Genomic DNA, 26035 nt, shown 5'->3' on the forward strand with positions numbered 1-26035 from the left:
CTTGCTGATATAAATTTAAAATTTATTTACCAATCTGGTGCAACTTTTAAAATATTTACACAACTAGTGTAAATCGCCACTAGCATCGGCGATATATATATATATATATATATATATATATATATGTATATATATATATATATATATATATATATTTTCATGTTTTAAAGAAATCGCCAACAGTCGTGGCGATATATATATTTTTCTAGTATCGTCATAGTCATTGGCGTTAACCAAATATTATATATTTAAAACTTTTGAGTATCGCCACTAACATTGGCGATTTTGATTTTTTTGAGTATCGTCATTCCTAATGGCGATGTCCTTTTTTCTTTTTTTAACACTTGTACTGCTTATTGAATTGAGTCCAACATTATATCTAGGGATGGCAACGGGTAGGATCGGGCACGGGTTTTATAATTACCAAACCCAAACCCAAATCCCAGAACACAAACCCAAACCCAAACACAAACCTTATGGGCGATAAAATGAAATCCATGCCCAAATCCATTGGGTTTCGGATTTACCCGAAACTCAAACCCAAACTCATTAGTTACGTAGCAACTCAATCCATAACTTAATTACTTTCATATAAAAGAAAAGTGAAATTCATAGAAAGAAAGAAAAAAAACAAATACTATTCATCATCCTCATCCATCACTAAAGTGAGACAACAATAGTTTAGAGTTTACTTTCTCAAACATACAAAAGTACAATTAATCATCAAACACTAAGAACAAAGTTTATAAATATATATATATATATATATATATATGTATGAGGGTTTTTTTGTAATTTTATGTTTCGGGTATCTTTGGGTTCGGGTTTGGGCGGGTATGGGCACGGATTTAACTAATACCAAACCCAAACCCAAACCCATAAATGGCTACAGTAACGGGCAAAACCCAAACCCAAACCCAAATCCAGTCAACTCGGATTTTGCCCGTCAAATCGGATCGGGTTCGGGCGGGTACCCATGGATTTGGACAAAATTGCCATCCCTAATTATATCCATAAACAGACCAGTTGCTCAAGAAGTACGTGACAATCTTATTTACAATTACAGTCCCACTTATTGCGGGAAGGCTGGGAAAGGATATGATGAAGTTTATATATTTGCACCAGTCTAAATGCTGGAGAAATCAGCCAATAATAATAACATACATGCATGTATGTATGATGCTTATTATGATGTAACGTTGTGTGAGTAATTATCATTGTTGTTATTGCTATGCACAAAAATGAAAATAAGATACCATTGTTCCAAAAAAAAACAAGTGTTAAAAAAAGAAAAAAGGACATCGCCATTAGGAATGACGATACTCAAAAAGTTAAAAATCGCCAATGATAGTGGCGATACTCAAAAGTTTTAAATATATAATATTTGGTTAACGCCAATGACGATGACGATACTAGAAAAATATATATATCGCCACGACTGTTGGCGATTTCTTCAAAACATGAAAAATATATATATATATATATATATATATATATATATATATATATATATATATATATATATATATATATATATATATATATATATCGCCGATGCTAGTGGCAATTTACACTAGTTGTGTAAATATTTTAAAAGTTGCACCAGTGCACCAGATTGGTAAATAAATTTTAAATTTATACCAGCAAGGTAAAAAAGTCTTGCTTTTACCCTTCACTGGATAATTCTTTCAAGTAATTGATGATGACCTGTTGGATTTTCAACCAAATACACTGGCATTTTCGTAGAACTTAATAATTAGCTACCTCAATGTGATGTTATTTAAAACTTTCCTCAGCTTATAACAAAATGAAATGTTTAGTTGGCTGTAGCAATTATTATGAAAGATTTATAGAGTTTAGATATTGTATTTACTCATAGTATTTACTCAATCCCTTCAAAATAAGAGTATCTATTTTTCCGGTCAAACAATTTAATTAAACACTTACGACAATGAGTGTTTATTGTATAAACACTTTATAAGTTAATCTGTGAAGCTTAATAAGCTTAGAATAGGTTATAAGCATATAAAACACTTATTTATAAATTAATATGAACAACTTATGAAAATAAGCTAAAAAAAATTTATATGTATGTCACAAATTGTTGACATGAGCGCTTTCTCAAACATTTGTATAAACGTTTATAATAAATTGTTAACTCAAATAAAGTATTCTAAATGCAAATAACTATTGGAAACATGGAGTATTAGAGGTGTCAAAACGGGTTAGACACAACAGGTCAGCCTGACCAAAAGCATAGGTTGGGCTACCAATATTGAAGCACGATCTAGATTTGACTTAGTTCACTAACCCATTTTTTATTTTTCTTATTTATTAATTATAAGCATGTAAAGGTGCATATTAAAATAAAAAAGTAATAGTAGTAATAAAATATTTATTTTTATTTTTATTTTATGTATTATATCACTTTATGTTTTCATGTATTAGAAAACATAAAGTGGGCCTGAGACGTTAATTTTGACCAAGCCCAACCTAACGTGAAACTCAAATTGACATTTCTATTAGGTTATTAGAGTGTCGGGACAAACTACCAAAAATACTTATCACATTATATGCTTATTTGGTTTTAAGTTGAACTCAACTAAACTTCAATTGGGATCTTTTGATTCCTTTCACGTTCCAATCGTAATGAGGTCTCGTAACTTAGTTAGTTCTTAAATATTGATGCACCGAATATGATTTTCTACTTAAAAACAAACATGCGTATTTGCCCAAATTTTTAAGGTCTTTGGTATGTTTATCTTAGCGATGTTTTCTTGATTAATGTGAAACTCCAATTCTCCCTTATAGTTTTCTTCTTTTTTTCTTCTTTTTGATTAAAAAAATTTAAAAAGGCAATAATAGAACAATTTTCCTTGAGGAGGCTGATTCCAAAGTAAGAAGTCTATGTCATGTCGTGCTCAATGTTTATATAAGGAATAGTACATATTAATATGCTTGCCTTTCCCCCAATACATGTTCAAGAGAAGAAACCTGACATTCCGTTTCAAAAACTCCTAGTATTAGCCACTGTAGCTCCATATTATCTGACAATGTATTTATAATATTTATACATTATGGTAAAACACTAAAATTTAACTCAATTTTTTGGAAGACAAGCTCTAACGAAAGCCTCAAACTCACTGAGTAAATAATCAATGACATTGGTTACTGGTTAGCAAGATGTTTCTTGAAATTACATTTTGTTAATGTGAAATCAAAAGTTCATGACAGAGACAGTTAATATATCACATGGGTGTTGCTCCATAAGTTAATAATGCATAGAAGAGTAATTAAGATTTGCTCACATTTGTTATGATACTTGAAAATTCAGACGCTATCACGCATGTAAGTGTTGAAGAATTCAATATGAGGGTGGATTCAAGGGATTCAAATCTTGTGTTTCTTTTTTTTTGGTTACATGGAGGGGCAAGGCCCCGAAAAGCGAAAAAAACGCTAAGAAACAGGAACACGGAGAGAAGCCAACGCTTCACCCATATCCTGGCACAGAAAGTGGCGACATTCTGCCAAAGGAGTTTGCAACAAGTGAATCCCAAAACCAAAGACATGGGCTGCCTTAGCAACAAGATTCGCTTCCCTTGGAGCATACCGGAACTTAACCTCGACACCTCTAGGGATCGCACGCCGAATTGCCCGCACCATTCCTGAGAACGGTTCTGCGAAAGTGTTCGACGCCGTGATCGCTTCAACCGCCTCAGCCGAGTCGCTTTCAACAATCACGCGTGGATATGTTGGCCACGGCATGGCTTCAACAGCTGATCGGATGGCCCAAAGCTCAGCCATCAAAGGGTTCGACGTTCCCAGCCGTCTACAGAAACCTTGTACCCAGTGACCAGAACTGTTCCTGAGAACACCACCACATGCAGCCTCTCCAGTATCCCAAACCGAGCCATCGACGTTATATTTCACCCACCCAATCGATGGAAAAAGCCAAACTGTACTCGTTTCACTCTGAGGACCAGTAAAACCATCAAAGGATGCTGCAGCACGCTCGTCGTGGATGCAGGAGTTAATCCACGCAATCACCTGGCTGAAATCCCAAGGTGTATGGTTGAACACAACCTCATTCCGCATGCGCCACAAACAAGAGAGACTAATCACAAATCTCTGGGTCCATGTGTTGGAATCACTATGAACAGGGCCACCTCCCATATTCCACCGCAGCCACTCCTCTATCTCCAAAGAGAAAAACGAGCTATCCAGGGTACCAGGGAGGGATGCGTTCCAGCACGATCTCGCAAACGAACAGTCTCTCAAAGCATGAAGAACTGTCTCAGAAAAGGTGCCACAAACTGGGCAGATATCATCCTCCGTCAAGTGATTGGCAACCCGCTTGGCATTCACCATTAACCCGCCATTAACGACCTTCCAAAGAAAGAACCGAAACCGTGGTGCTCCCTTCCACCTCCAAATCAACCTCCATAAGGGATCAGCTGCAGCATGTTCCATATCTTCTGTCAAAAGCTCATAAGCAGAACTCGTGGTGAAGACTCCATTGCTGGTGCGACCCCAAATGGGCCGATCAGGTTCCTCGGAAAGGTGAGTTGGAAGAGCCAACATAACCTCCTGAAAGATCACATCGGGCACCAACTCCCTGATCCTCTCCAAGTCACACAAACCAGTACCGTGGTATAAGTCAGCAATTACACAGTCAAGCATTAAAGGTGGTACGGGTTCGAGAGCTACTTCCTCTAGGGAGATACCGGAAACAAGCCACCGATCAGTCCAAACGCGAGTCGCTTGGCCACTCCCAATCTGCCATCGAATTCCACGATTAAACTCTGTCCAGGTGTTGCGGACACCATGCCAAATGGAGGACTCAGGGCTTCTACGAGTAACCCAAGGCATAACCCCTTCCCCACAACCATACTTGTGCTTCAAAACCCGAACCCATAGGGCGTTTGGCGCTGTAATCAGACCCCAATTAATCTTCATAAACAAAGCCTGGTTAAACTCATGAAGACGTCTAAGACCAAGGCCCCCCACTGACTTTGGAGAGCACACCCGATTCCAAGAGACATGGCTATAGCTGCGACCACCCGCATCCGCGCCCCAGATGAAACGCTTCTGATCTCTTTCAAGCCGATCACACACATACTTTGGCAGGAGCATGGTCTGCATACAGTAAGTTGGGAGAGCTGCCACGACTGATTGAGTCAGCGTTACCCGACCTGCCAGGCTCAAGGAAGATGCTTTCCACGATGCTAACCGCTGCTGGGAATTTCGCAGGAGGAAGTCATAGGTGTCTTTGTTAGACCGGCGATGAAGAAGTGGCACACCCAGATATTTACCCAAATCAGAAGTAAGAGAGATCTGGGCTGCACTACTCAGCTGATTAGCCCGCACCCTGCTGATATTACGGGAAACCAACATCCGTGACTTCTCCAAACTAACGTTCTGGCCCGAGGCTTCGCAAAAGCGTTCCAAACAGGATCTCATGACATCAATCTGCTCAAAAGTAGCCTCCCCAAACAGAAGCAGGTCATCCGCAAAGAAGAGGTGAGAGATTTGTGGACCACCACGGGATAGGGCCACAGGCTTCCACGCACCGTTCTCCACCTCCGCCTGAATAAGATGAGCCAAGCGCTCCATACAAAGCACAAATAAGTAAGGAGAAATTGGATCCCCCTGACGGATCCCGCGAGAAGGAGTAAACGGGGTAGTCTTTGACCCATTAAACAAGACCTGAAACGAACAGAGACTAACACAGTTATGGACCAAGTCACAAAAGTCATGGTTAAAACCCACTGCCATCAAGGTATCCTTCAAGAAATCCCAGCTGATCCTGTCATAAGCTTTTTCAAGATCAATTTTAAGCGCCACCCAACCTTGCTTCCGCTTCAAATTCCGCATGGAATGAAAAACTTCCTGTGCAATTACAATATTATCTGAGCTATGTCGTCCCGGAACAAAACTGCACTGATTAGGAGAAACTAAGGAATGCAAAACAGGTTTCAGCCTATTAGCAAGCACTTTAGTCATAATCTTGTAAACCACATTACAGAGGCTGATCGGCCGGTATTGCTTCAAGTTATCCGGTTTATCCACCTTCGGTATGAGTACAAGCAAGGTCTCATTAATCTCCTGCACCTTGGCATGGTCAAGATAACAACCCTGGATTAATTTAACAACTGATTCCCCCACAACCTCCCAATGCTTCTGAAAGAAGATGGGTTGAAGGCCATCCGGCCCAGGAGCCTTGAGAGGGCCCATGCTGAACACAGCCTGCTTGATCTCCTCCGCTGTGAAAGGAGCCTGGATCTCCTCCAACTCACCCTACCCAAGCGGGTTAAAACCCCGAGCGGCCGGTAGTGTTCTAAGCGGGCCTGGGGACGTATACAAAGAGTCATAGAACGCCACTGTCATTGAACGAAGAGCGTCCAAGTCCGTAACTAGGGCCCCCTCCGCCGTGGTGAGTGCCTCAATCCGATTACGTTTCCTACGGGTCTTGGTATAGGCATGGAAGAACCTTGTGTTCCTATCCCCATGTTTAACCCGCATGCATCGAGATTTTTGGTGCCATATCATCTCCTCCTGAACAAGTACACGATTATATTGCTGCCAAAGCTTACGTTGAAGGTTATGGAGAAAAGGGTTATGCTGCATCCTCAGTTTAGTATTAATCCCTTCTAACCTCTTCATTAGACGACTCTTTCGGCGAAACACATCCCCAAAGACCTGAGAGTTCCACTCAGTCACATCCCTCTTGAAACACTCGGAAGCAGAAGCCCAATCAGAGTTATTACGCCAAGCATGACTAACCACATGAGGGAATCGATTATCCGTCAGCCAGCACGACATAAACCTGAAGGGGCGTTCCAACACATGATGTCCCTCCTGAATGGAGCTCCTAAGAAGAAGAGGTTTGTGATCTGACTTCAATTGGGGAAGATGAAGAATGGAAGAATCTGGGTAGGCTTCCAGCCAGTCAAGATTGCAAGTGCCTCTGTCGAGCCTTTCCTTCACTCCACGCCATTCCCAAGTAAAGGGTGGGCCCTTAAAGCCCATATCAGACAACTGACAACGATCCATGCACAGACGAAATCTCCGCATGGAAGGGAAATTTGCAGCGGCGCCACCATATTTCTCATCAGCTCCCAAAATAGCATTAAAGTCACCTATCACCATCCAAGGAAAATTGGCATTGGCACCAAGGTCCTCCAGCGAGGTCCACAATAAATTCCTGGTGGCCACCTGTGGACTACCATACACAAACGTCACTAAAAACGGGCTGGTGGAAACTCCACATGTCAATTGAGCATGTACAAACTGTCTGTGAGCCTGGAGGACCTGCAGTTGGACTTCATGAGACTTCCACAAAACCCATATACCACCCGCAAAGCCCTCAGCATCCACAACAAAAGAGCTATCAAAACCTAAAGAGGAGACAATATTAGTCGCCCTAGACCCACTAGCACGGGTCTCAAAAAGTGCCATACAACTGATATGATGCCTTATAGCCAAGTCCTTGATCAATAGAGGAACCCCCTTCGCGGCAGCGCCTCTAATATTCCAGGTTAGGATATTAATCATCATAAACAAACAGTATGTAGGCATGGAGCACAGGTCCTAGGAGGACCTCTTGGTGGACCTTGGGGATAGGCTTCTATCCCTCTCCCTTCGCACCACATCATCTGGCATCCCACCACCTACAGGCTGCTGCGGAGAGCGAACCTTCGACCGCCCTGGACGGGTATGGGTTTTTGGAGAGCTACCTACTGAACTGGAACCATTGCTAGCATACATATCAGGAGTAACACGCGCTGCCTTCTTCATGGTCTTGACAGAAACAGGATTCTTTCCTGGTTCGTGCATGGGCACGTGAATAGCATCTGCTTTGTCTTGTGCGCGGGGCCCACCCTCTACACCGACATTAACTGGACCAGAAACAGTAGGAATATTCCTTCCATGATTAGTGGGGTCAATATCATGAGTCAAACTAACAGCATTATCTGATTTTGAGGATTCACCAATCCTCACTTCCTCAAATGCCGGGACCTCATTAATGCCAATCATTGCAATTACCAGGGAATCATTAATACCAATTATTTCAATATCTGATTCTTTTTCAAACTCCTGGGGATCCGCAACTGCCTTACTTGTCCCACCGACATTTGCGCCGTTATTTCCCAAGACTTGGAACCGTGAATCATGAAGGGAACGTGGTTTCGGGTCGGGTTTTGACCCTGAGCCCTGGTTCCTGATCTGTGGTGCCGCCGGAGAGGTAGGGACAACACGGGCTGCCGGCCTCCTAGTGTTACGCCGCACAATCATCCAGTCACCGAACGGATTCGCCTCCACTGGAGATGGCTGTCGTTCTGAGGTGACCATGACTCCAGCCGGTGGTGAAGTTGGGTTAGAGCGCTGGTAAAGTAGAGGACAAGACTCAACCTTATGGCCAAAGCGGCCACAATGAAAGCAAATCTGACTCAAGCCTTCGTATTCCACTTTGTAAACACGGTCATTAAAATCGAACTTAGCCACCAGTGCTTTACTCAGGTCAACCTCGATGCATAAACGAGCAAACTTAGCACGCTCAGTACTAGCAGGGATCAAACCACGCTTCTGTGCAGCCTAATGTGCAAGTTCCTCTGCTTCCTGCATCCTACTGTTACGCTCATCGATCTTCACCATCCTCCCAAGTTGCTCACCAATTCGCCATAGAAACTTCTTACGATGATATTCAACAGGAAAATTTGGCAAACGGATCCACACCGCAGCTCTGCCCAGTTGGCCCTCCTCAGGGATGAATTCCGGTTGCCATTTCTGAATAGCCAGGCAATGCCCCATGACGATCCAGGGTCCATCATCAAACACGTGCTTGTAGTCTACCTTCTCGGCGAACCGAACCACAAAGAAGTCATGACTCAGATCAATCATCTCCATTGTGCCTACTGGTTGCCATATCTTTTCCAGTCGAGGCCGCAGGAAGCTGAGGTTCATCCGCTTCCCCAAGAGCTTGATAATGATCGCATGACGCCAAGGGCGGCGTGCTTCCCATATCTCCCGCCGGGTAACCCTGATCTTAGGGCAAAGAGGATCACCTTCGGTTGAATCAGTTGCCATAGCCGCTTCATCATCATCCTCTGCCGGTTCGTCCTCCCCATCTGATTCCTCTCCTTCCATAGAGAGGGGGTCCAAATCCGGAAGCTTGTCTCGACCATTGATGCCAGAGCAGATATCCTTATAGGAGAGTGGCTTGCGTGAGAGAAACATCCTCGTAGCAGTCTCCCCTACGCCACCCAGCGGAGGCTGGCCTTGCACCGGAGGACCCCGCTTGGCTTTGAAAGTACTTCGCCGGAGGATGTCCCGCTCCTCCGGGGACACATGGCCACCGCCGCCATCACCATCAGTCTGGACGTTGCTAGCACGAGAGCCCATTAGAAAAAAAAAAAACAAAAAAAAAAAAAACAAATCTTGTGTTTCTGATATTTCATTTTTCGTCATACCAGTATAATTGTATCATGACATTTAAAAAATACACATACAATTTTCATGTTATTTTTTAATTGATCTGACATAATTTTATTTGTGTGATGAGGTTAACAACAAATGAAGACATAAGATTTCAATCCGGATTCAAAATCTTCCCATCTGATGAAAAAGGCTGAAGGCCCACCAAGTTTCGTAGAGGAGACATTATGATATGAATTATTTCAACACCATTAATATATGGGATCGAGTTAATGTTGATCAATTGAGAAGAAGATATGTTTGTCATGATGATATCAGTGGAGTGGACCATCAAGTCACATGCTTGCGAGGGAAAAGATGGGATGCGATTAGCTTTAATACTATGTTTCAAGAATTGAGAGCATGTAGACTTGGTTGGGAGAGTAAACAATGATGGTACTTTGGGATGCTTCAATCATTCTATCTGATCCCAATTCATGAGCCAAAAGGGAATGATGAATAGGACATTAACTGTTTTTAGCAATATCTTCTCAACTCTTTAAAAACACATACAAAAAAGGTACTTTGGGTTTTAGATGAATCCATGCATATATATGCATATAATTTGTGACAAGTTGAACACTACTTTATGCAAAATATGTATGGATTGGTCATAAATGGGCCAATGATAACTTTAATTTAAAGAGGTCTTATAAAAATTATTTTAATATATACTCATCTTATTACATAATTAGCCATCACTTTAAAAATTGAATCGATATGATATGACCAATTTAATTGAAAGCCAAACATGCGATCGGTCCCATCAAACATGTTAGGTCAAATATTTCAGCCAGATTTCAGAATACTAAGAGCATGTTTGTGAAAACATTCATCCAAATGTGGATGTATGTTTTTTGAATTCAACTAAAATGAGGCTTTCACATTTTGATATGTTTTGGTCTTAGGAAAACGTGAGCTCTATTTCCAAGGCAGAAAATGTAACAAAATTGAGATGTTGACGTTAATTCAAACATATTCTAAATGTGTGTTCGTAGAAAAATTAAAGTTATGTTTTATAATGTTTGAAACCTAAATTTGGCTTTCCAATATTGAAAACGAGAAAGGAGAAAATTAGATGGACTAGCTTCCAACTAAAAGGAATAAGGTGGCTTCTAATGTAAAGCGCCTTATGGGTGTTTTACAATGCACCACTCATATTGTCTTATTGTAGTAGGTTGTAATGATATAATTAAGGTTAATAGTCAAATTAGTCTCTGATTTTGTAAACGAGTTTGATTTTAGTCCCTAAGCGGAAAAATGATGTTTAGTGACAGTCATTTTTATAATTACTGGTTGTTTTTACCGCCATTATACAAAAGAGGTCGCTACGACAATCATCTTCCCCTGATTGTCCATTGGCTCCATAGCCACCACAACCTCATCGACAAGTTAGATGATCATCCCTACCTCCTCCTTCATCTCCTTCTTATGAAAGAGAAGAGAGGGTTTAGGTTGCGGGTTGATGCCTGAGGCTAGTAGTTAGAGGCGACAACAAGAAGTCGAAGAGGATGGAGGGGATGAAAATCTCGATTTTGGAGGGTTCGATGGAAGCGGGTTCACGGGTGTGGATGAGAAGCAAGATCAACTTTGGCAACAATAACAACGAGACCCATGAGGTATAGTTCATACCACAGTGGTTTAGGGTAGTCAACTTACTGATTGACTTTGATTTAGTTATTACTTATTTCGCTATTTGTAAACTTCAGGCTAAGATTTTTCCCCCACAACAAATTTGTTCCCAAAAATTAGCCCACTGTTTGGGCTCCAAACAAATCCTTCACAAAATCGTATATATTCTCACAAACAAGCACCAGGTTTGCCCACCTCCATAATCAGCCACTCTTCAATAACCCTGCACAAAGTGAACAGATCAAACTTCTGTGAATGATTGCAATAATTCCTCGAGATTATAGGGAAAGGAAAGAAAAGCTATCACAATTTACTGCACCTTACACTACAGATCCAAGCTACAAAACATGGCGGGCTGAAACTTCAATAATGGTAGTGTTGTTGATCGATCCCTTAGAGCTGAAAATACCTGTTCTATAGACTACAGTGCAAGAGATGCAGTCTGGTTTTAAATTCATCACTTTCAATATTCCCGCCACTCTTCGAAACAGACTCAAGGAATATGTCAGTTACAGAATATTTTAATGGCTGATTGAATCATGGCAGGAATTAGATTGGTTTTATATGCAACAGTGGAAGTTTGCCTACACTAGTCTATTGTATAACCAAATACTCAAGAAATATAGATGAAAAATTTGGATAAAGTCGTGGATGTTCTGCCAGATACACATTCCAGATTGAAATAATCCATATTGAATCAATGATGTGTTTGACAAGTTAAACAAAATCTGGCTTTGCAGAACAGTTATTTCAATCTTATATAAATGAATGATGAACATAAACGCGGAAATAAATAATTAATTTACCATATAAAAACCAACATTGTTCCAAAAGGAAATAACGTTACCATCAGAAAACTAATATTTCTGCTATATATAAAAATAACTTTGCATTGTCAACTAAACTACTCCAGCAAGACTATTGTAATAGACATTTGTAATTGGTAACAAAAATCATAGATCTGCCCTGCCAGGATATCGTGAGAAGGGAATCACATCTCTAATATTTTCCAGACCAGTGGCAAAAAGAATCATCCTTTCAAAGCCAAGACCAAATCCAGCATGTTTGACTGTTCCATACCGCCTCAGATCAAGGTACCACTCATATGGCTCCAGAGGCAGTCCCATCTCGCTTATTCTGCAATATAAAATCAATACAAATAAGAAAAATAAAGTGAACAATCATCCAATGAGTTCAAAATCCTTGCAAAAGGAAACAAAGTAAGCAAAGATAAAGTAAAGAGACCACATTTATGTGTTATGGATTTATAGGGTAAATTTGAATTCACCTTTTCACAATGACATCATACCGCTCTTCCCTTTGGCTTCCACCGATTAACTCTCCAACCTGAAATTACATTTACATGTTTCTCTATTATTAAAACCCAAAAAGTCACAAGGTATTAAGATATATCTGATCAGTAGCAAGGTACCCTAAGCTTACAATAACAACAAGACAGTCTATTCTCATTCGGTGGAGTTAGAAATATCATAATGTCCTATTGTAAATTATGGTTCATGACAAATATTTAAATCTAAATCCTTCTTAATGGTTTGATAACCAATTTTTCTTGGCTCTTCTACCTTCAACTATTGAATATTCTCTCCTTACTAGGATTCTATAGGTCTTCTCCCAGGAACCATGAACATGTTCAAAACAAAATATGTTGGATACATACCTTGGGGACAAGCACATCCATAGCAGCCACAGTCTTTGAATCGTCATTGAGGCGCATGTAGAATGCTTTGATATCTTTTGGATAGTTATAGACAATCACAGGTTTCTGGAATTTTACCTCTGTTAGGTATCTGCATAAAATCACACCCTGAAGTTATCACACAATACAATTCAATAAGAACAAGAATTTGCAAAAACAAATTTAGAAGTACCTTTCATGCTCAGATGCTAAGTCGATCCCCCATTTTACTTCATTCTCAAATTTCTTGCCATTCTTGACAGCTTCCACTAGTACTTCCACTGCTTCTGTATATGAAATTCGAATAAAGGGGGTGGAAGCCACCATTTTCAAACGATCAATGCAGCTTTTATCAAACTTGTCTGCCATAAACTCCATATCTTCAAGACAGCTGTCAAGTAACCACTGACACAAAAACTTCACATATGCCTCGGCGCAGTTCATATCGTCCTAATGCAAAAGCACCAAAGAAGTAAGGGATAAGTGGGCAGTTCAACATTGCACTAAACATCAAATATTTGAATTGACATTCGGCTGATAAGTATATGTCTGATGATGACTAATACATTCCTGAGAGATGAAAGAAAACAACAGTATATTTCCTTAAACTAAAAATAATAGCCACTTAAGATAACCATAATAATCTTGAGAGTGGGATCAAGTTTTGTATACCTCTAAGTCTGCAAACGCAATTTCAGGTTCTACCATCCAAAATTCTGCCAAATGCCTTGTCGTGTGAGAGTTCTCCGCGCGAAATGTTGGCCCAAATGTATACACACTACTGAGAGCACATGCATAAGACTCAACCTGAAGCTGGCCTGAAACAGTTAGAAATGCTTGACGGGCAAAGAAATCTCTAGTATAGTCCACCTTTCCATCCTTTTGAGGTATACCCGGCTTAAGTTTAGATCTCTCCTCCACCTTAGAGAGACTCTCCTTCGCCTTCTTAAGATCATCCACAGAAGCACTAATTTCCTGCTTTCTTGCTTTAGCAGATTTCAGCTGGGAAACAATCCCCCCTTTCTCCTGAACAATAAGCCTAGCAGCTTCTACATCAGCTTCCGTCGGAGGTGGATTATGTATTAGTTCCTTCTCCAGCCTCTCAGCTTCACTGAGCAAGGTTGTCACTTGAAACATTTCACCGGCACCCTCACAATCACTCGTCGTGATAATTGGCGTGTGCACATAAAGAAACCCATGCTTATTGAAAAATGTATGCGTCGCATAAGCAAGAGCATTCCGAATTCGAGCAACTGCAGAGATCTACAGTCAAACCCAACAATCATCTAATCAAACTTACTAGCTTCAAAAACACAAACCATTTCTAAATTTGCAAAACATAAAATGCAATCACTAATCAGTTCATTAGAACAAAAATACAAACACAACCCTAATAACTATCAAAAATACCAATCTACTAGCATGACTGCTTGGTTTTAACCAAATTTGATTTTTCAAAAAAAATGTAGTTTTTGTACTAAAATCCAGGGTTGTTAATGGCGGGTAGCGTAGCATAGCGGCAAGCCCAAAAAACGTTATTTCAAGCGCGCGGCAAATAGTGCTATTGCGCCGCTATGGCGCGCTATTAACAAGCCTGCTAAAATCACTTCACTTCAAACTCATTCTAACTAAAATCAATTTTCATAAAACAAATCCAATTTATACAACAACAAAATTGCTAATACTCATGCAAATGCACATTGCACAAAATTGCTAATACTCATGCAAATTGCTAGAACTATATTCAAAATTTTAAATGGCACCATCAACTGATAGAAAATGAAGCAAAAGGGTGAAAGAAAGATTACAGTATTGGTTCTGGAACGAAGGTGAACGAAATCTCTCAAGAACTCAAGAGTGAGTCTGCTTTTGGGCAAAGGATACTTGGCAGGATCAACAGTACCCACATGAAGAACCTTATCAGCGCGAAGCTCAACCTTCTGCTTAGTCCCAGACGGAGGAAGCTTGAGATGGCCATCGACGACAACACAAGTTCCGGTGGGAACAATGTGCCCTAACTCCGCCAACGAAGCCTCCACAATCACCTGCAGGTTGCCGGGGCAGGACCCGTCGTTGAGTTCCAAGAAAGCGAAGGCGTCCTTATCGGCCTTCCTTCCCGTCTTCACCCACCCGCCGACCCTCGCTTTCTGCCCCGCTAGGCCGGACCCGCCGTCGCTGCGGGAGATTATGGATCGGATTGGGAACTGAGGTGATGGTGGCGGCGGATAATTGGGCCGTCGGCGGTGAAGATTGGTCTGCCATTGTTGGCGCCGGCGGTGATCAGTTACAGTCACGGCAACTCAGACAGTGAAATGGAAAATTCAAAAACCCTTTTTTTATTTGTGTAGGGTAATGAAGAATGAAGAATATTAGAGTAATTGGACAATGGAAGATTCACTCACATGCTTGATTTTAGGGTGTCATTAATTAGCATAGAAAAGGGCTTGAAATTTGAGCTCATAGTTGTTAGCAAATGGTGCATGGGTTGGAGATTTATCCTTAGTGTGGACTTCGCAATGTTGAGTTGTTTTCTGATTCGAAGCTAGTTTTAGAGCTTTTGATAGAGGATTATCTTTTGTTTCATCGTTATGCCTCGATTATTACTTGGATTAAGAGATTGATGAGGCGTGATTGGGTTGTGTCTTGCTCTCATTTGCTCTGTGAAGGTCAAGGAAATGCAACAGCGGATTTTTTTTGGCTAAACTTGGGTTTGTCTCCTCATTCTTGTTGTCGATTTGGGATAGGCCCCCTAAGGATCTTGCTCATGTGTTGTTAGAAGATTGTTTTCCCAGGACTGTAGTTTTTATTAGTTGTTTTGTTTCTTTTAGCTATTTGTACCAAAATAATAATAAAAAACTACATTTACGCTTAGGTTCTCGCCCGAGTTTAACTAACTCTGTGTGTTTTAATTTCCGTTAAACTCAATATGTATTCATGTTAAACCTTTGATCCACGTTAAATTTAACGTGACAAATTCTAACTTCTATGCTGGTGCATTAAGATACGTGAAATCACGTTTGCGTTGATTTTAACGCTAAAACGAACATGCACTTAATGATGCGTCATGTGAACGTTATAGTCTAGTGACATATTCACATATACTAGCGTTTTTACCCCGTGCGTTGCACGTCGAATATTGATCTCATTATTTAGACACGTATTAAAAAATTAAGATATAATAAAAAAATAAGTATTCAACCAAACAAAATCAATCACAATGGTATCACATAACTTGCAAAATTTGATAATTTTTTTTATATATTTAATCCTAAATATTTTTAAAATTATGAAAAATATACTTAAATTAGATGAAAAATTGTTCCCGAGAGTTAGCAAAAGTGGTAAAAGCTATGAGACATAAGGGTTGGAGGGGAATGAAGAGTTAGGAAAAAATATTAGTTTTTACCTGAATTATTCTTAATGTAAAATGTTTTTCCCCGTGAAAGTTTTTTACCATGTGATTTAAACATAAATATATAGTACTTATTTAAGAAAAATGTTTTAAAATCTGACCGAAAATTTGGTCCCAATTACTATTATTTCGTACTCATATTAAATTTCAAACTCAATTTTTTTTACAATTTTTTAAAAAAGGAAATTCATTAACTTAAATTGAATATTTACTCCTTAATCTATGAGGTGATTCTATAAATTATATTTATTTATTTAACAATAAAAGAAACCCAATTAATTTTTGTGAGCGTTTCTTACCCGTGCATTACACAGCAAATTTTGTTCTTTTTATTTAAGTATGTATGTTCATATCAAAATTGATATACTGAAATTAATATTGCCAAGATTTACATTAGGCTTAAAAAGGTGGAGGATATTGAGGCCAAAAAACGTGGATCACACCCCAAAATAAGTCTCTGCATTTAATTACTTATCTACCAATACTTTTCAGAAAAATGTGATTAGTTTTCCCAATATGTTCGTTTGCGAAATTGAAGACATATGTTGTAAATGTCTTGACCAATTCCCACTCTGAACAATTTTTCTGTTTCTTTTGAAATTATGACCCTTTTAATTGTTTCATCGTTGTGGGCTTTTGGTTGATCCATATCTCATTTATAATGGGCTCAGTTATGACTCGTTTATATATAATGTTTTCATTTAATAGGAAACAAAGAATCAAAATTATAGGGAAATTGATTTGTATAATTAATTTGTGAAAATCTCTCTGGCTATGACACTTGTCAGCCAGAGAGAGGGGTGAGAGGAAAATCATTCTGGCAATGTCATGTGTTAATTTTTTGTGGATAAGGATTTTCTTTTAATAAGTATATAGATTAATGAGGTTGATGCAGCTTCCAACAATGTCTAGATTTTTCCACCTCACCAAATAACTTTACTCCCTAGTTAACTAAACTTCATTTGAGCTCTAATTAACAAGAACTACTTTGATAAACCTCAATTTAATTTCCTAATCATTAAGAGTATATCTATCGAACTATTGAAGGCATGATGGGAGGAAGAACAAGAACAACGGTCCTCGGCCATTTCGTCATCATCGTTCCCAACGTCCTATTAATCAAACTCCTATATATGTGTATGAGGTTGAAACTGGGCATGCGAAAGTGAAGGATGAACTCATGAACAACAAGTAAGAGTTACTCTTCCATATTTACCCCTCACATTAATTGTATGTTTTCAATTCCAAAGTTACCGCCTACCATTAATTACTACTCCCTCCGACCCTAAATAGAAGACCTATTCCAAAAAATTGCGCTTATTAAGAAAACACTTAATGTGACTAATTAGTGTATTGATTTTTTAAAAATGCATACATTATTCCTTATTTACCCTTTGTCATTTTCTCTCACTAATAATCATTGCATTTATATCAAAAGTCATAGTTAGTTGGATTAGTAGTAATTAATGGCAGGTGGTAACTTTGGAATTGAAAACATACAATTAATGTGAGGGGGTGAATATGGAAGAATACAAAACCTTTTGCTAGATTATTGTAAGAGGTCTTATATTTAGGAACATGAAAATTTTAAAATTAGGTCTTATAATTAGGAACGGATGGAGTACTAATCAAACAAGTTATTTTTGATATAAATGCAATGATTATTAGTGAGAGAAAATGACAAAGGGTAAATAGGGAAGAATGTATGCATTTTTTAAAAACCAATACACTAATTAATCACATTAAGTGCTTTCTTAATAAGCGCAATTTTTTAAAATAGATTTTATATTTAGGAACGGAGGTACTACAACCATGAGATCATAAACCTATGATGAAAATGTAAAGAATGAATAGTATTATGCACGACAAAATATTCACAATAACGAAAAATATTTGCCATAAGTAGCTAATTTAATTTCGCATTCTAGTGATTGTTCATTGCTCTTTTAAATCATGAGTTCTATCCTCTTGAGAAAGTGTGAGATGGTGGAGGAAAGACGTAAGGACAATGGTGGAGGAGAAAGATAAGTTGGGGATGATGTTGGTAGAAGAGACTAGAGAGGAGAGGAATGTCGTCGGGTGGAGGATGATGGTGGGGGTAAAGAAGAAGGAAATAATGAGAGTGGGGTGGTAGTAATTTGCTTGATTGCTTTTTTAAAAACAGTTTTTTATTTTTTAAAATCGGAAACCAAAACTTGCATAGCAAAAATGAGAGAAAACCCACACTAAAAAAAAGAAGAAGGAGAAACTCACTTATTTGCATAGTAAAATCACATAATATGGAAGAGAACTTATTTATTGTGGGAAAAACAAGTACTAAGTAGAAGGAGAATCCCTATAAATAAAACTTCTTAAATAATCTGAATCTAATCTAGCATTTTTAACTAATAGGTTTTTTTTTTGTTAAAAAAAAATCTTGACATACTCCCTCCGTTCCTGATCTTTTGTTGTTTTAACTTTTGGTCTAAATTCCAAAACTTTTGTTGTTTTACGAATCCAATGCATTTTTTTTCAATTTATTCCATGTATACCCTTATTTAATACTATATCTCTCACCTACCACCTCTTATTTTCACCAATCAAAATCATAAAAAGTTTTTTAACCAATAACTATCATTCTCTTTCTTCACTTTATCTTAACATTAAATAAGGGTGTTTATGTCAACAAATATATCAATAATTACACTCTTAAACAATGTGCATAACCTTAAACAACAAAAGATCGGGAACGGAGGGAGTATTTGTTTATGAATTTGGTCTCTTTTAGCTACAACAAAACTTTCTTTCATCCAACTCATCCCAGATCACTAATGTCACATAAGTCTGCACAATGCAATTAACAACTACATAAAGTCATAAACACAACACCATCCAATATAAGCACGTGGAGATGGATGGATTGACTAACGTTACCGCCATCAACACATTTTAGGGAAGAACATGGCTGATTGTATATTGGAAATGTTTGATATACACTTAAATATATAATATATAGACATCTACACTGAAAAAGAAAAATAGTGATAAATAATATAACTCTTATATATTTCTCATGGATTAATCTTTAAAGTATTATTATTCACTAAATATTTAATAGATAGATCAAGAATGTACTGCCAAGATCTATAGTCTGTACATTATTCATCCATCTTTGTGTGTGTTTGGAAAACTTCTGCAGATCCACGTTTGGCCCCGATCCACGTTTGGCCTCTCCAGATTTGAAACCAAACACACACTTTGTCATCTTGTTTATTGTTTATGCAGTTATGCCGGGAATTTGGTTTGGCACCCCACCTATTGGGTTTCGCACCCCACTTTATTAAAAACGGGAATTTAAATTTCGATTTTAATACGAAAAAAACGGAAATTAAAAAACCATTATGTATTTTAGCATATGTGGCACATTTTCAACCGTTCATTGCATATAAAAAACAAATCGGAATTTTAAATTCCGTTTTAAAAATGGAAATTAAATTTCCGTATTGAATACATGGGGTGCCAAACCCAATAGGTGGGGTGCCAAACCCAAATCCCAGTTATGCCTGTGGCTGGCTGCAAACATAAATAATTGGAAGAATGGAGAACAAGAAATCATGGTCCATGATGCTACAAATAATCATCGACAGAACCAATCAAACCCTGCCACATCATCAAACCTGGTCCCACTCAACCCATCCTCTGACCCACCACCACCCTTCAGCACAGCCTCCACAGCCAATAACCATACCTTCCTGATAAGCTTCGCCTGCAAATTCAGCTCAGTCAGAGAAACACACACAAAACAAAGCTTCAAGATCACTTTCCATTCAGCTTCAAATTCATTCTGACCAATCATCACGCTACTTTGATTCTTCAGCAAAACCCATTTTCCCAGAAGCTTCTGAAAAAAGAAACCCCTTTTTCTCTCTGAGCTAACCGAGCTATACCCAATACGATTCTCATTCAGAAGCTTTTCATTTCTGAGCAAATTTTCAATCTTTTTGAAAAATAACGCCACCCCATTTGTTTAAACAGAGCAAAGGAGAACGGGTTATTAGTTTATTGCTCATCCAAGAAAAAACTGAAAAAAAAGGTGGTGAATTTTCTCGAGGTTTGAAGCGAGTGGCGTTTGTTTTTGTTTTTTCAGAACATGTCTTTGATTCGGCGCAGAAAAGGGTCGGAAACCGATAAGGGGCAGGGTCAGAGTTTGGAATCGAAGGTGGAAGGTGAGAGAACCGAGAAAGAGGGAGATGATAAGAACAACAAGAGGAAGAAGACGAAGCAGGAAGTGGGGGAGGTGAAGAAGAAGAAGAGAAGGTGGTCGTGTATTGATAACTGTTGCTGGTTTGTGGGGTGCATTTGCACGGTGTGGTGGTTTTTGCTGTTTCTGTATAAGATGATGCCTGCTTCGTTTCCTCAGTATGTGACAGAGGCGATTACGGGGCCTATGCCGGACCCGCCGGGCCTTAAACTTAAGAAGGAGGGGCTCACTGTGAAGCATCCGGTGGTTTTTGTGCCTGGGATTGTGACTGGTGGGCTTGAGTTATGGGAGGGTCATCAGTGTGCAGAGGGATTGTTCAGAAAGCGCTTGTGGGGTGGTACCTTTGGAGAAGTCTACAAAAGGTATCATCAAAAACTTTGCTGGTGTTTGTGTTTATAAATCCTAATTTGAGGTTTATGGCTTTTATGATGTTTGGTCTTGCTTTGGTTTGTGGGATGTGGCTTGTGGCTTGTTTTGTTATGCTGCTAAGTGGTTTATGGTAATTGTATGTTCTTGTTTTATTTCCTCTTTTTCTTTTGTGTTGATTATGATGTGGATTGTGGTTGGTGATTGTAAATGTAAATGATCTGAAATGTGAACATTTGATGCTGATTGGTAGGTAAACTGTTCAGTAAACTTGTCACTATAATTTCAAGTTGTTGGATTTGTTGACTTATTTCTATTACTGGTGGAGTCACTGAAAGCATGATTTGAAGGGAGCTTTCCTTATATGGTCTTTGTTGATTGATGATAAGATTGCTTGAGATGGTGAAATTTTGCTCTTTTGAGTAGGTTTATACTTTTACTCATTCTAACAATTATTTGAATTAACTTTTCATAAGAAAGTTTATTCTCAGATTTTGTCCTTATAAATGATGTAGCCATCATTGACTCTGATCAAGATATTTTCTAGCACTGTTCCTATGCCTCCAATACTCATTTAGGAAGATAAATGATTACCTAATTTTGATCTTTAAAGTCCAAATTGGACTTGTTTTAATGTGTTGTCGAGTGTTAATTGTGAGGGGTTGCTTGATTGGAAGAATTTCAGTCTTGAAAGTGTAGGGATTGTTTCTGATTGACATTAATTTCAGTCAACACAAATAATTTCTGGACTATACATCAGCTACCAGCAGGAGTATTAGAATAAGTTAGTTTTACATTTGGAAGTGTTGATCCTTACTTATGTTCTAGATAAGGTGTAAAAGATAGTTCACCAAAACTAGAGATTTTGAAATGTTCTTGCTTTGCTGGGAGTATTGGCACTGCTGAATTCTTTGAGAAGCCCCTTCTTACTTCCCACGGCTGTTCCTTTTAATTTGCAATCTTTACCTACGCTATTGATGCTTGTAACTAAATTCAAAATTCTTTCAAAATAACCCTAGAAGCAGTGGAGTAAGGGATCATATCTTGTTCTCTAATTGATATTTTGCAGACCTTCTTGCTGGGCGGAGCACATGTCATTGGACAATGAAACAGGAATGGATCCACCTGGCATAAGAGTGAGGCCTGTCTCTGGACTTGTAGCTGCTGATTACTTTGCTGCAGGATACTTCGTGTGGGCGGTACTGATTGCTAACTTGGCACGCATTGGTTATGAAGAAAAAACTATGTTCATGGCTGCATATGATTGGAGAATATCATTTCAGAACACTGAGGTATTATTTTAAGTGATAAATATTGCATGGAGTTGTTATGCTTCACCCAGAGAAGTACATTGATTATGTACCTGTAACTGTAAGAAGAGAAAAAAGTTAGGATACATATATTCTGAACAACTTCTGAATCATTTCTCCCCATTAACAAATTGATTCATCAGGTGCGAGATCAAACACTAAGTCGGTTAAAAAGCAACATAGAACTTATGGTTGCCACGAATGGCGGGAATAAGGCAGTTATTATTCCACATTCAATGGGTGCCTTGTACTTCCTTCACTTTATGAAGTGGGTTGAAGCACCAGCTCCAATGGGTGGTGGGGGAGGACCACATTGGTGTTCCAAATATATAAAGGCAGTTGTAAACATTGGTGGGCCATTTTTAGGTGTTCCTAAGGCTATATCAGGGCTTTTCTCAGCTGAAGCCAGGGATATTGCTGTTGCCAGGTAACTTTACTTGGTAGTTAGGTCAGTTACTAAGTAGCAAGTTGGTGATGCCTAAGTGTGTGTTTGGATATCAGTTGAGTGTAATGTGAACGGACTTTCAACTTAATAATCTATAAGAAGAGTTATGTTACTTTTGTCTCGAACTGAACTGCTGACTTCCGTTTGCACTGGTCCAACAGGTATCCAAACATGGTCTTAATATGAGTTAGCTAAGAATATTTATGTCAGCTACTCCGAGCTACCTCTTTTCTCCAATTTTTCAAATCATCTGGGTTTTATAATTCCCTTTAAGTTAACTTTTCCCCTCTCCCTTCTTTAGAATTTCTTCTTTGAATTACAGATTCTGCTAAATAAACATTTGGATTAAATACTTTCTGTTTCTCCTACTACTGATCTTTATTGGAGAAAGAAAATTCTAATTGCATCTGGCACTCATGCTATCCTTTTTTTTTTCCCTTTGTTAAGCTTATTTTTCCATTACATTGAATCTGGTTCTTTCTTGTTATATGTATATCAAGGGCGATAGCACCAGGATTTTTAGATAATGATGTGTTTCGCCTTCAAACCTTGCAACATGTCATGAAGATGACCCGCACTTGGGATTCAACAATGTCAATGATACCAAAAGGAGGGCACACTATATGGGGTGGTCTTGATTGGTCACCAGAGGAAGGCTATCTTCCTAACAAGAATAAGCAAAGCACTGACAATACTCAGCCGACAGGTCAAGATAGAAATAAAACAAAAGTTCCCAACTATGGAAGAATGATATCGTTTGGAAGAGATGTGGCAGAGGCCCATTCCTCTGAGATTGAGATGACTGACTTTCGGGTGAGCCTATTTTAGACACAAGATTGCCATGTTTCGAAACTTGTTCGAAAACTACGGTGAAGCCAAAATCACGGTGACAAAAGCAACTTCCCTTAGCTTTTTCTTTTGTCAACCATGATTTTGGCTTCACGTGATTTTCGAACGAGCTTCCAAACATGCACGTAGTCTGGTACACTTGCTTCTTCTTTTACCATGTTGTTTTATAGTTAAAGCTCAGTTTTTTGTTAATAGGGTGCCATTAAGGGTCTCAATGTAGCAAATTCCTCTTGTCGTGATGCGTGGACTGAATACCATGACATGGGAGTTGAGGGAGTAAGAGCTGTTGCTGACCATAAAGTTTTCACAGCTGACGCAATCATAGACTTGCTTGATTTCGTTGCTCCAAAAATGATGGCTCGTGGTAGTGCTCATTTTTCTTATGGCGTAGCTGACAATTTGGATGATCCTAAATATGAACACTACAAATATTGGTCGAATCCCTTGGAGTCAAAGTGAGACTTATCAGTTTTTCACTTTTATCTTATTTGTCCGTTTATTTGAACAATTATTTTTGTTCTGCATTTCTGAATTCAATGCTTTGGTGGTAGTGCTTCATAATAGCTTAGCTCCGTCAATGTAGCATGTTCACTATATTAGTCATATATTGGTTGCCAGTGTCTCTTAAGTCTTAATCACTTCTCATATGTAATGCTTTTGTAGTTAGTGATTTTTATCTATAATTTGAAAGTGTAGGTTACTACCGTCTTTATATTGCTTTTCTGTTACTGTTATTATTATTTTTAAAGGAAGCTTTTCCATCCCTCACCTTATTATTATAATATGAATTCTCTAGATTGATCAACTTCCCTTACAAAAGGAATATGTTGCATTTGGTTGCTTATTTTATTCCCCTTATTCAAATGATGCAGGTTGCCAAATGCTCCTGATATGGAAATCTTCTCTTTGTATGGAGTTGGCTTACAAACCGAAAGAGCTTATATTTACAAGTTATCTCCCTATGCTGATTGTTACATTCCCTTTGAAATTGATACCACAGCAGATGGTGATGATGAAGATATCTGTCTGAAGGATGGAGTGTACACTGTTGATGGTGATGAGACTGTGCCGGTTCTAAGTTCTGGCTTCATGTGTGCTAAAGGTTGGCGCGGGAAAACAAGATTCAACCCTTCTGGGATCCACACTTATGTAAGAGAATATGACCATTCTCCTCCAGCCAACTTTCTGGAGGGCCGGGGTACACAAAGTGGTGCTCATGTTGATATTATGGGAAACTTTGCATTGATTGAGGATGTTATAAGGATTGCAGCTGGGGCAAAAGGAGAAGATTTGGGAGGTGATAGGGTGTATTCTGATATCTTTAAATGGTCTGAGAAAATCAAATTACCTTTGTGAATGAAGCAGATTGCACTTACATTCTTCCACAGGTCTCAAAGTCTCGTCAAGGATCACATCATATACATTTTTTGCAATGTAACTTCACTGCTACCGAAGTTCTATAAGAAACTCAGAAGCTCTGGTTCTGCTGATCAAATTCAGAGTTCAAGGATGGTGAATTGTGCAATTGGTTAAATGAAAAGGTCATGTATTTATTGAATATTATGGTTAGGAAAGTAAGCATTTGATTTATCATCATTGAGAAATGGGACCAGGGGGCATGGTTCTGATAGCTAGGGTACAACTTAAAGCATCTGTAGGTGGTTTCATTGTATCATCATAATTTTCCATATTACCCCTTTTTCTTCCTCATTATTTATAAGACTCACTAGTGTATAATCAGAAGCTCTGAGAGAATGGCAAAACGTAGTTACGGAAAGTTTAATATGCTTGATATCATGTTTGGAAATTTTCCTAAAATTGCTTCTACAGGCAAAATTAATTATGGAGAGATGATACAAACATGCTATAAATGAGTTTTTTTGTTAGACAAACTTATTGGTTGGGTCGTTCTTCTAAATTTTGAGAGGAATATCTTCCGAAAACTGTGTATGACATGATTTTAGTGGATGAAAATGGCTCAGGATATGAGCCTCTTCACATTGGCAAAAGAAGTGGGTTTAGTGGTGGCTCAAGAGCATTTGCATTGACCTGAAAGCTGGATCATGGTGATGCCCTTGTTTTTAAATTGATTGATGCAGAGATTCAGCTGAAGATGAAGAGGATACTTTGGAGGAAGAAGAAACAACAAGAGGGACAAAGGCCAAAAAAGCTGGTAGTAAGGGTGAACCAAAATCAAACAAGTCAAAAAAAAAAAAACCTAAAACAGGGCATTGTACATGAACCTAAAGAATCAACGAATCTGAACTTTGAAGGAAGAAGAAAAATGTATGTAATAATGAATCAAAATCAAACAAGGCGAAAAAGCCAAAGGCACTTATAAAGCTGCATGTTATTGTTGAATCAAAAGGGAAACCAAAATTTGAACCTGTGAAACCAAAGACGAATACAAAGCTGTCAAACAAGACAAGGAAATGCAGAGAAGGCATTGCAAGTGAAATTGGTGACATAGATAATACTTAACAGCATCTTTTGAAAAATAATGTTGTTAAACCAAGAGAGGATAGGCTAACCGGAGCAAGAAAAAAAGGACTTGTTCAGAGTGCTGATAGTTAGTTAAGGAAAGTGAGCTAGTTGAAGAAGCTAGCAAAAA

At 38.6% G+C, this 26035-nt stretch overlaps 2 protein-coding genes and 1 pseudogene across 2 annotated transcripts; 1 reads left to right on the plus strand and 2 right to left on the minus strand.

Annotated features, from left to right (window-relative positions):
• Positions 1-6297: 6297 nt before the first annotated feature.
• Positions 6298-7578, minus strand: LOC130744851 (uncharacterized). Its single transcript, XM_057597013.1, has one exon. It carries the CDS (start codon positions 7576-7578, stop codon positions 6298-6300), a length of 1281 nt encoding a protein of 426 aa, XP_057452996.1.
• A 4314-nt stretch (positions 7579-11892) lies between these two features.
• Positions 11893-15487, minus strand: LOC130746485 (asparagine--tRNA ligase, cytoplasmic 1-like; annotated as a pseudogene).
• Positions 15488-19812: 4325 nt separating this feature from the next.
• Positions 19813-25209, plus strand: LOC130746487 (phospholipid:diacylglycerol acyltransferase 1-like). The gene is made up of 6 exons (XM_057599120.1): positions 19813-20816; positions 21890-22112; positions 22274-22557; positions 23076-23388; positions 23620-23879; positions 24297-25209. The coding sequence occupies exons 1-6, from the start codon at positions 20344-20346 to the stop codon at positions 24778-24780; spliced, it is 2037 nt and encodes a 678-aa protein (XP_057455103.1). The 5' UTR covers positions 19813-20343; the 3' UTR covers positions 24781-25209.
• The last annotated feature ends 826 nt before the right edge of the window (positions 25210-26035 follow it).

Source organism: Lotus japonicus, chromosome 3 (genome assembly GCF_012489685.1).
Source record: "Lotus japonicus ecotype B-129 chromosome 3, LjGifu_v1.2".
Classification (NCBI taxonomy): domain Eukaryota; kingdom Viridiplantae; phylum Streptophyta; class Magnoliopsida; order Fabales; family Fabaceae; genus Lotus; species Lotus japonicus.